Source organism: Anopheles merus, chromosome 3L, assembly GCF_017562075.2.
Source record: "Anopheles merus strain MAF chromosome 3L, AmerM5.1, whole genome shotgun sequence".
In the NCBI taxonomy this organism is placed as follows: Eukaryota; Metazoa; Arthropoda; class Insecta; order Diptera; family Culicidae; genus Anopheles; species Anopheles merus.
Genome location: NC_054085.1, coordinates 14,029,892 through 14,042,039, shown reverse-complemented (window position 1 = coordinate 14,042,039; position 12,148 = coordinate 14,029,892). Strand labels below are relative to the sequence as shown.

The window sequence follows — 12,148 nt, the reverse complement described above, 5'->3', positions numbered from 1 at the left end:
GGCCTGGGTAAGGTCGGGTCGGCTTAGTCGGCTTGTGCGAAAACCTCAAGCTCTCTCACACCACCCGGTAGCTAGGGTACGAAGTGTGCTCCACCGTACGGGCCCCCTCCTGTCAGGGACTATAAATTAACGCAAATTGCTTTTCAACCCCACCATAACCCAACCCAAGTACACTGCATTGCCGATGGATGTGTGAGCGTGTTTATGTGTGTGTGTGAGTGAGTGTTAAGCCCCAAGAGAGCAGTGCTTTCGATGCTGGCCCCGAAATTGCGCTGAATGGGACGAAAATCCCCACAGTTCCGCGGACGTTGCAAACATTTGCGCCCGAGCGCCACTTCAAGTCTTTAATTTAATTTAATCTAATTGATAGTATGCACGCACGCACTCAATGTATGTGCGTGTGGACACATACACACACACACACACACATAAAGCCGGGTTGGAGCAACCGCACCGAGTCGGAGTGCTAAGCCCCCCGTTCGGAGGCTTCGAGTGACGGTAATTGTTCCGATAATTTGATGGACATGTGAATGCAATATCGTTAATTTACATTCTGCGGTTGACCAAAACGCTGATGGGAGGAACGGTCTGGTGTGGGAGCGAGCTGGGGACGCAGATTGGTTAAAGAAGAATAAAATGAGTTGCCTGGTTACTTGGATGCGTGTCCCCCTCCAACAAGGGAGTTGACGGATCTGTCCGCACGGTTCAGGATTCGTCTGTCAAACGGAGGGTTTTGAGGTTTATGTTCTCGTTTTTTTTCAATCTCTCTTGCTCTCTTTCTCTCTTTTTCTTTTTTTTTTATTAAACTCTTCTCATGGCAAACAGGGGCACCAACCACAAACATCCCATTAGTCCGGGCCGGGTGGGCACTGGGATCTCGCAGAAGGCACACACTGTCCTGATGTGATGTCGTTTGCTGCACACCGAAATCTCTCGGTCGATTACGAGTTGTCAATGACGGTCGGACGGAGTCCTCCCACCCGGGAGGGGAATTCAAGCTCCTGAAGGCAGCACATCAAAAATAGATAGTCACAAACGATGTCAAACGAAAAACCAACGAGCAATTATGGGAGTAAATTAAACTTGCTCCGCACACTGTGGCCTCGGAGTGAGGCAGACGATGGCAAGGGCTCGTGCTGGATGAGCTTTGCTGATATGGCAGCAACAAAGTATTCGTTGCTGAAGCTGTGCTGTTAAACCATGACTTAAACCATTACTCCTACGTTGCCCCTAGAAGGCCGGCTCTTTTTCCAATAAATTCGAAGATAAGACACAATAATTCCTCTCCCGGGAGCCAAAAGCCCTTTGCTAAATGGTGCTACACTGTACCCCGAAAGCAACGAGCCCAAGGAACATCCAAGGCATTTTATTAGCTCCAACCTTAAGGCAACAAAGCAGGGCAAAAATTGGCAATCATTCGTGAAAAAGTGCTTTAGTTTAGAAGGAATTAATAATTAATCTATAATGCCTTATCGTCTCCAGGAGCTTTCCATTGGTGCATACATAAAATGATCTCCGATCGGAACCGAAGGTAAAGGATGAGTTCCGATCGAATGAAACTGTTTTTTTCTTTCTTTTGCGATTATACCGAAATAGTAAGGTTTTAAAGAGATTTCCTGTAAGCATCTGATTTTTCGTATGTCCGGTCGTTGTTACTGTCTATCTTTTAACTAAATCATTGAACAGCCTTTCGGACAAAGGATCGTGCAGCACTTATCTTTCATTAGGTAGGCAACGTCGGCTCAATCGGAATTGGTCTTCGTCAATATTTGGCCCACGCTAGGAGCGATCCTGAAAGCACGAACCAACCTCGTCAATAATTAAGGTTAGTTTTTCGGGCCGTTCTGCAGGATGCACCGGCCACGTTTCGTGGAAAGTTGTTCGAGTGGAAAAATCCTACCAATTTCTCTTCATTCTGCGGAAGAGCAGCAACAAAATCATAGTAAAGCTGAGTTTGTCCTTTCTTTTTTGTAGTTGGAATTTGAGCAACGCGACCGGGAAGGAAAGCATTTTTACTTGCCAGCCTACAGCCTAATGTCCATCCTAGCTACAGATTTTGCATTTGATGTACCAAGATAGTTTTCCCGTGAAAATTGACCTAACTTGGGAATGATGTGTTGAGTTTCGCTTTTTTACACACTACAGAAAACAAGCTTCTGGTTCTGCAAACGATTGCAATCTCTCTCCTAGGCATACGGCCTATACACGAATCCATTTATCAATTAGTGTTTACCTAACCGATAGAGTGGGTATTGAGGAGCACACACAAAAAAAAGAGTCGTCCGCCCGAAGCCTGTATGGATCAAACTCTGCAGCTACAAATGAATATGTGTCTGAAGTCTGGTGCCTGATGCTAACAGATCGCATGAATCAATCGTTCATCTGTTACCAAGCGTACTACAGAGTTTCGCCGGAAGTTGGAATACACCAGCGGGTAGCCGACTTTACACAAATGCACACACACACAGTATCGTCGGGATGGGTATGAAATATACAACAACGAGAGCCTAACACACCAAACGCCATACGCGCTCTGGTACAACCACCGTAGCGGGTGACCTACAGAGTTTTTCGGCCGAGGCAAAGTGTTTCAAAGAACGGCAACCGAAACTACATCCAGCCCACACACACACACACACACACACACACACACACACACACACACACAACCAAGCTCGTCCTGAAACTCATGAAGGCAATTTGTTTTTTTCCCCACGAGTGCACACACTAACGAAGCTGCGTTCGGCAATCGCCTGGCTTGGCCTGGCATCAGCAGCAGCAAAGGAGGACCCATGGACGGTCGAGGGGCAATGCAAACTTTAAAATGCACTCCTGTCTATCTTGCTGGTTGGTGCACCCTCAAGGCTCGATTTTTTGAACATTGAAGCAAAAAATCGGGGGGGAAAATTCTCTCCCGACCTTTCCGACTCGGGCTGCAAGTGATGTGCACATATTTTCTCAATTTAAAACAACAACCATCTCTAGACAGATGCACCGTGTAAAGTGAAGAGTGTCGGAAATTTATGTTTTTGGGGTAATTTCGGTTGCCAAAGGGAGAACGAGAGAGAGAGAGCGATGTGATGTTCATACGCACTCGGTGTGTTTGGTTGGTGCATGTGGGTCCTGTCCTCTGGTTACCGTCGAGTGCTTGTGCCAGCCCACTTGTCGTCAGCGTCGACGGTTGCATCGCACTTTGTTTGGATTTGTTTAATTTTTCTTCTTACACGCTCCCGCTTCCCGCTTGTGCGGGCAAGCGCAAATAAACAAATAATTCCCTTGCATCTTGTTGTTGGTGTGTGTTTACGCGCGCGGTACAGCGAAGCGCGAGCCCAAACAGAACAGCTGGATCAAGTTTGTCGTTCGTCTCCCGATATCCTTGGTACGATGTTGCTTAACGGACAGCGGAAAGGGAGTGTAGGAGAAACGCCCCGAAACGCCAGTCGCGTTACGGATATTTACATATACATATGTTCATGTAACTGTCACGGTGCATGCTGCTACTGCCATCGTTTTGCTGCGGTTTGTCTGCAGTCTCGGGAGAATTGAACCGAAAGCAAATTCTGGGAGGAAAAGCCTCGCCTGCATTCCACACCCTTCACAAGCCCATCTGAAACATCTTGATGATGCGAAAGCGCCACTTGGCACGTACGGCTTGAAGCCACAAAATTTACAATTATTTAATCAATAGACGAGATAAACATCAACTTACGGCTCGTGCCTCTAACCGCTCCGTCCGAGGCGGCCTCCCTTGGAGCAGTTCGGAGCAGTGTGAAGATGCGACCAAGTGCATCCAGGCTGTAAGTGGTCGTGTTTTGCTGAATGGAGTTTGCGGATTACGCTTTTGCATAAACATAGGCTTCGAGGGGAGGGCAGCAACTACCATCGTCCATCCCAGGGCCAGATTCCCGGACCATGTTATCACATTGAATGGCAATTCCTGAGCGCATCGGAATACAAAACACCCATCGCATCGACCGGCCGTGTATCGGAGGCTGAAAACTGAATCGATACAGAATCGAAGACGACCCGCACACGATCTCCTCCTCTCCCACCGCTGTCAATTCCTGAAGGTGTCTGTTTTACATAAAATATATCTAATTGCATTAATGAATGATCTTTATCTTTATCTCGGGCAGCTTCTTGCCCCAATCGTGGGAGCAATTCTGGACTAAGGATGTGTTCCTAGAGAAACGGGACAGGGAAATCAAATGATCAACCATCACCCCAGGACCAGCAACGAGCGGGTTGCGGCGGCTGCAGGCCGGAACGGATTTGCCGATAAAATTTATGCACATCGTGTCGTACACAACTTCTGCTACATGCAAAATCGCACCCAGGGAGACTCGGGACGATACTCGGACGCGTCCCGGAGTATGGAGGGATGGTTGACGATGCAGGACATTGTTACAACGCCCTGCAAAATCCTCAACACGTCAATCAGAGGGCTTACTGGTCCCGCTTTTCCCACGAGGAAAGTGGTCCCTCGTTTTGCGGCGGTGGATTAGTGTGTCGTAGCAACAACGAGCATCCCACACGCATCGAACATTACTGGACCACATCTTGGACGCCCTCACCTTCATTACACCGAGCAAAGACCAGTGCCGAAGCACCAACAGTCTCGTTGGGGGGAAGAGCGTTGTGTCTTTACCTTCGCCTACCACCTAAGGAATGGTTTTTGTAAGCATCAATGGAACAAGTTTTCCAACCGAACGCATACGACCAAGAACGTAGGGTCCGTATCGACGAAAATCCCTTGCAGTACGTCGTTCGCTTGTTTGGTGAAGCACACAGCGTGCCAGAGTGGCAGGAACATATAAATACTGCTTGGTACGTTCGTCGGCTAGACTCCCTTCTGTTTCCTATTGTGGTGACGTGTACGTGCAGCACAACCATGTGTGTGTGTGATTTGTACCAACAGCAACTACCATCTCGGTTGACACAACACAACGCCAAAGACGACGACCAGAATGGCAATATTGCATTCGTTGTGCCAAAGACCTAGCTCACCCGCAGGTGCCCAGGTTGAGCCTCCGTTGCGCTTATTGCGCACACACATTCAACCAGTGAACCGAATTGCCGGAATGTCTCTGCGAACCTATGCAGCAGAGCAACGCGTACGTATTTGACGGTCCATTACGATGCACCACTCTTACGCTCGTGGGAGGGGGAGTTCCCTTTTGGATGCGGGATGCAAAAAATATGCAAAACTGTCTTCACATTCCCTACTTCCCAAAGATGGGGTAACCATCATCAGGGTTCCTTACCGAACCCAGCGACAAGACAGTTGAAGACGGTAGAGAGCGCACCAAAAGCGGTAAGATGTGTGCTGTGCTGTGTTTCATCCTCGACAGCCAATGTCCCATTCTTCCTGAACGAACCCCCTGCCCTGGGAATAATGATGATGCGGGCCTCCGCCCGATTTCTGCAAAAAGGCATCCATGCTGTTGGTATGTTGTTGTGCTTACTGGATGTTTCCCTATCCCTCCCTCTCACAAGAGCTTCTGGGAGCTTTCTTTGCCGAGCGAATAAAGCATGATCGCTCGGCCAAAGTGGCCAATCGTTTGATGTAAAACGCTCCCGGTAACAAGCGTATGATGGCCGGGAGACAACGGCAGCTCAAAATCGCCTCTTGACTTCTTCGGCTTTTGGATGCGAGGAAGGGCTTAAAGTCCTTCGAATCGGTACCTTTTACAAAGGAACTGGTAGCCAGTTCTCAAACACACATGCCCCGCTGCCACTTTGACAATCAGCGAACCCCGGGGGCTACACGGGGGAGAGGACGAAAGCCGGACCAAAAAGAATCGCGCAAGAGTGCACGTTTCAAGCGGCTTGTTTACGAGCGTATCGTCTGCCGTATTTTCCCAAGATGCACGCCGCCGTCAAGTGGGACTGGGCAAAGAATGGCAATTTGTTTTCGTACGCTCTGTACGCTCGAGTACGAGTGATTTCCTTTCGACAAATCAACCGATTCTGGTTGCATAATGCACCCATGGTGCTGACAAAAACCGGCAAAGCGCATTCCCGGTGGTTTGAAGGCACTATTAGCGAATGCGGGGATAGTTTATGGCGTTCTCGTGAAATGTTTTCCAAGCAGTTGTTGTTGAAGTTTTCACTCCAGCAGTTCCTCCCTTCGGATGCTACCCGGATAAACGGTTTGCTCTTCCACGTGTGCGAACAGTTTGAGCTCACAGCTTTGACTTCGTTTAGATATGTCTGTGTAGTAACTTCGTGGAGTACTTTTTGGGGGTTTTGCGCAATCGTTCTAGCAAACTCCACCAAGAAGACGATACAGGACGATAGTTTCCTGTTGCCACACAAAATCTTCTTCTCCATTTCCCAAATTGCATTACGCTGATGGGAGGGGGAGGAGGAAGCGAGTTGGATGGGTGTTGAATTACGAGCTTCTACCCCACCATAAACATCTTGAGTGCCGAACACCTTAGTGCCAGGCAAATCCACTTTACGGTATCACCCCGGCCGGTCCTTACCGCTCAATAATTCACCGGTTCGATCCAATTGTGGCAAGTATGAATCACTGATACGTTTCAATTATTCCAAGCCAAACACCAGCCAACCCGAATGTATCACCCGGCAAGTGGGTACCCTTTTCGCTTGCAACATACACATGCAGACACACACACATGGGTCGGTTTTGGAGAAGCACACATTTCGTGAGCGCTGTTTAAAAATTCACCAAGGGATTTTTTGTTGGAAAATCTTATTTACAAATCCCCCGCTTGGAGAACCCCTAGTTAGAGACGGGAGTTTCCCCATGTATTGGGCCACTCTAGGCGCATCCCCAAACACAAACTTCCCCCGCCAACCGGGAGTGGCAATCCCTTCCAACGTGTGAGGTTTTGTGTTTGTTTATCTCCTTGATTTATGGTGAGTTATTTATCAACCGGAAAACATCGGTTACGATCGGTCTGGGAAAAGGTTGCTCGTGTTCCAGCGCAACGTTTTGCACAGCGCCGTGCCGTGTGTACACACCTTCCTCTTGGAAGCCTGGATTGATTGAAACCTGGACCCTGCTTTGTGGCCCGTTTAGACACGCAGTGGTCAGTGCTAGTGCCAGCAGAAATTTGATCGCCCGTCTATTTTCACCTCCCGACGCAGGGCCTGGCTTAATGTACTTACCTAGATTTCCGCTCGGAATGTAAACGTTGCCGGACGGCGTCCGGACCAGACACGACGGTTCGAAGTCTACACCCAGCTCGGTAGGATTGCCGGTGACGCGTCCATTCATTCGATTCATGGTTGGATTGCGCGGTGGTACATCCGGTGGAGCTGAAGGCGGAACTCCGTCCAGGAGACAGCCTGTAGGGGGAGAGAGAGAGAGTCAAGAAGAGGAAGAAAAAGTTGTGATTAGTTTCCGATTCAATGCACCGATTCAGTGGGAGGTGTAGAAACAAACACACAAAAACACAGAATAGAGAGTGAAGAAAACACAGCACGGGCAACAGAACATAAATTAGTGAAAACTTTTGAAGTTTGTCGAAATTGATTTTTAGATCATCCCAACCGAACATCACGAATGGAAATATTAATTTCATACCACTACTCGACTGTCTCTTCCGGGGAAACGGTCTAATTGGAAGGTTTGATTAGTAACAGCGCTCATAGCTGCCGCCGGAGCGGTGACTCCGTGCCTGGAGATTGAAGCTGATGAAGCGCTGGTGTATGATTAGGTCGCGAAATGGCCGATACCGATTGCAGGGGGGGGGGGGGTGGAGCACGATGACAGGTCAAACATACATCAAACCGCGACCGCCCGCCCGAGTGAAAGATTACCGCGCGTGTGTGACAATCACCACGCGTTTCGCTCGCGGCGGAATCTGGCAATCGAAGTGACGTTAATTTGATGCCTCCATGATGGCACCAGGCGAGGAGTACTCGATTAGCCGAAGCAGCCTGGAGTATCCCTTTACCTAGGGTGCAAGATCGAACAGGTCGTATCGAATCGATTGACTCGCGCTTTCTCTCTCTATCACTCGCTTTGGCCGCGTGATATGCCTGCGGGTAATGCGTCATATGTGAGCACGCGTCCAGGCCGGCGTCAGTAACTGTATCGCCATTCGGCAGTACGGGGCTGCGTGAGCGGATACACGGCACCCGACGGGGAACGGGGAAGTTTGCGGTTATAATTGGTACAAACTGTACGCCGCAGGTGAAATGAGCATCGAGCCTATCACTTATATTATTATCCGAATCATCATCATCATCAGGCAGCATCATCGCTGGTAGCACCATTCAGTCCCGGAACATCATCATCACCATTATCATCATCGTCAGCAAGGTGGTCCTTCCAGGAAGAATCATGCTCCATGTGCGTAAGGAGCGATGATTTATGAAGTGCTGAACTGGGTCCTCATCTCGTGTCCAAACTCGTGCCAAACCAGTGTTGCTTGGAGTGGCACCATCGGGGAGGGGAGAGATAAATTGGACCTGAGTTGCGTCAGTTCCTTGGGTTAGCGGAGACTTCTTGGCTTGGCTGGAGGTGGTAGCAGGCAAGCAGGCAAGTGTACATAAATTTCATTCCCTTTCACAGTGTAATTATCGATCAAACGTAGGTACACAACGTGTCTTATCACTATTCCGTCAGCCGAGAGTATGATAATGCGAGGCGAGTTTTGGGTAGAGATTGCGCGGGATTTCAGTAGCGCACAACACAGAGCCAGTGGACGATGCAGATGCTCGTGTGCGCTGACTGATTACTGTAATTTGTGTCCTGTTTTGTCAGGCAAGTGGAGCCACTTCACACAGACTCCTGGAATGACGAATTTCCCCTTTTTGATTCACAGGGACAAAAACATCACAGACATCCAACAAGATCAAAGCGCTCTAGAATAATGGCGTCCTGCCCACCTTTGGGCAACAAATTGGACTGCTTCGTTGAGGTGTGTGTGTGTTGTGGCACGCCACATCGTTTGGATTTTGGGCAGTTGTAGCAAATTGTCAATCGTACCAATCCCTGTTTAATATGCACTCTTTTGTCGCCTCTTCAGTACATCGACACATCAAACGCGCCCCGTTACGGTAGTCGGTGTATGCCAAGTGCATCAATTAAATAATTATACTCTGTGTGCAATGGTAAGCAGAGACAGAGAGAAAGATACGCTCGACCCTAATTTGACGCTCGTCAAACGATGATGATCGTAAGCAAATAATTTTACCATCTCGTAACTCCCGTCCCGCTTCACAGCTCATCTCGCCGTGCTCCGGAACTTCCGGAAGTGAGAAATAAAACCCCGCGCCAGAAATGGTATGACCCCTTCAAGCGGCAAGGTGGTTCCAGGGTTTAAGAAATGGGACGCAGCTTTACAACATCAAACCCCCCTTAAACCACGCACCACGGGGTCAATTAGGCGTGCGGTGTTAGGCAGACCTGTGCTGTGTGGCAAGCAGAAACAACACACGCTTGGGACCTCCATTAAAACTACTACCCTGATTTACGACTTGCGCCTAAAAAATCTTAAGCGACCCTAAAAAAACACAACACAAGCATCGAGCAATAGACGCGCTTTTGGCGAAAGCATGCCTGAAGACTTTTGATGGGTTTTGAAGTGGACGGCCAGAATGGACAAAAACAGAACGGACAGACACAGCCAGACGGATAGACGGGCTGACAAACAAACGGACGCAGACAACTACTCCAATTAACTCGACACTCAAGCCTCCTGGGCCTTCGGTAAAGCAACCGTCCCGTCAAAATCGCCAAACGAAAGATGAAGATGGACGCGCTCGTGCGCCAACCGAGGAAGAGGACGGTTGGTTTGGGCGGCAAATATTTGCATAATTTATGTTAAATTATTTGTACGGGAATTTTATTAACCATGCGTCGTAAAAGAAAAGCGAGTGTGGGCTCTTTCTCCCTCTGGCTTGCGGAGGAAAACCTGCACAGTTAAAAATGATAGCACAAGGGGTCCGAATGGTCCCCGAAATGGCGTGTGGAGTGGTGAAGAATAATGAGGAACGGTAATAGCAATTTTCTTTAAATTTTATTTATTTTTTCCAGGCCGTTCTGGCTGGCCGTGGCCATTAGAAGAAGTTTTGAAAGCGCTACCGTGTCCTGTGCCACTGTGACGAGAGTGAAGAGAGAGAGAGAGAGAGAGAGAGACAGAGAGAGGGCGAGGAGAAGCAGCAGAAAAGCCCATAAAACATAACCCACCCGGCACGGGCACCATTTATCTCCGGCTTCCGGTTTCTCCGGTGGTTCAGGTGGCTGCAAGGATAACGGCGGGTTAGAGGATGCGTCGTAAAAGCGGTCTTCCCTGCATCGATCAACACATCTGGACACCGGACAGTGTCGAGTGAGACCATAAAATTAGTTTAAAAGTGTAGGTAAATTGAAAAAATCGTCCCCTTTTTACAGGTTTGCTCCTGTACAAGCAGGATCCGGCTCGAAGGACCAGCGGCAAGAGTGTCTTAATAAGGAAATGGCAGGTAGAAAGATGCCCGTGCCTGCCATGCCGTTTCAGGTATACGCCTAATAGTATGCAATAAAAACGAAACCGTTGCCTTCCCGGGCCCACCGTTTCATCGCTTTTCTCGCATGTGTTTATGAATATTTATCACACCGAAGGCCAATGTTTACGTTTACGGGTTAGCTTCGATTTGCTGGGCACACAAGGCCGATCGTTTATTTTTGTTGTTGCTGCTTCCACCGGTGCCTTGATGACTAATCGGAGGGCTTGAAATAACATTCGTCCCGGGGGCCCCGTAATGGGGGACCCCGTGAACGAAAAAAACAATGTGCCAAATGCCCATACGCCCATCGGACGAACGACACACAACATGTGCCGTGACGGAGCCTTTGATAGCAATCGGCAAGGAATGTCGCACTGTCAGTGTGCTGCTGGAACGGTCTTCCGTTTATGAGCCCCGTTTTATGAGCTCAAGAAGCAGCAGCACTTAGCGGGCCGAAGCGCGTAGAATTATGTGAGTAGGTCGACCTTCAGTATTCAACGGCTTCTCGTTTGGTGCGTGGGGGAAAAATTTGCCCAAAATTGAGGCCTTAAATTACATGTGTGTGTGTGTGTGTTTCATTGGTGGGCTGAAAATGAAACAGTGCCTGACGGTGCCGCCGCCTTGTGCTTTGAAAGATGATCTTCGCACAGAGGAAATCAGATCTCGGTGCTCGGGTGAGATCCATTTAGCGCTGATGGCAATAAAAACAAAACATTCAGATGAATTCGAGCGCTGTACCGGCCGGGAGGTGTAATTTAGAGCGGAAGATAAACCGTAATGGATGTATATTGTCGTGTCAATTTTGCCTCGAATTTTTTAAGACGAGCCTGAGACGGCTGAGAGCACCATGATGGATTGATTGAATTAACAGCGGCAGCGTATTTTTATGACATTTCACGGGAATAATGTAAACGAATCACAAGAACTCGCCAAATCAAGCTACATAAAACTCATCAAATCTTCCTTAAACCTGGATCACAAATCGGTTCCACTTCTTACTGCAAAGGAGGATACCAGGCGACAGAGAGCGACCAAGAGATTAATGCAACCATCCCCTGTTACGCCTGTTACAATAACTCAATCAGTTAAATCTCATTCCTTTTTTTACTTTTCCAACCCAACATTCGCTGCACCCGGTGGTGGCATTACCCCAGTGGGTCACTTTAAATCCTGCCACCGTAAAATTTAACCACCGGAACATATTGAACGAATCCTTCAAAGCCGGGCCCAGAGCGCACAAACAAAAAAAAAAAGCTCTAACTCTCCTCAACGGGGATTGCGTGTCGGATGTTGTTAATGGGACTTCCTTAGTCACGCTTCCTGTACGAGTTCCAAGGGAAGTGTGAGTGTGTGTGTGTGTGTTTGAGTGTGCTCTTTCATCAGCGAAAGGGTTCCCCATTCAGGAAAGGCTATGAAATAAATCGCATCGGCACACTACTACTGGCAAGCCGTCTCGCTTCCTTCCGCCCAGGTTGTGATGACTTTCACGTGTGAGCGTCACCTAGAGGTCGCTTGTTCGCTATTGGAAAGAATGGAACAATTCCGACCGGACGGGGACGGAAACAAAAATACATAAATAACACACCACGGTGCAGCCCCGTATATGACGGCCGTGGCCCCAGGGGCGTGCACCTACCTTTCCCGCATTCTAGGAGGACCCAATGCGGGATATTCGCTTTTT

At 48.7% G+C, this 12,148-nt stretch overlaps 1 protein-coding gene across 8 annotated transcripts in view; it reads right to left on the bottom strand.

The window, feature by feature from the left end:
* LOC121599219 (teneurin-m) overlaps window positions 1–12,148 on the bottom strand; it is a 531,100-nt gene that overhangs the window by 96,488 nt on the left and 422,464 nt on the right. For all 8 annotated transcript variants that reach the window (XM_041926851.1, XM_041926859.1, XM_041926856.1 and 5 more), the window contains one exon: window positions 7,138–7,317. In XM_041926851.1, the coding sequence (XP_041782785.1) occupies window positions 7,138–7,317 (180 nt within the window). The remainder of the gene's footprint in view (window positions 1–7,137; window positions 7,318–12,148) is intronic.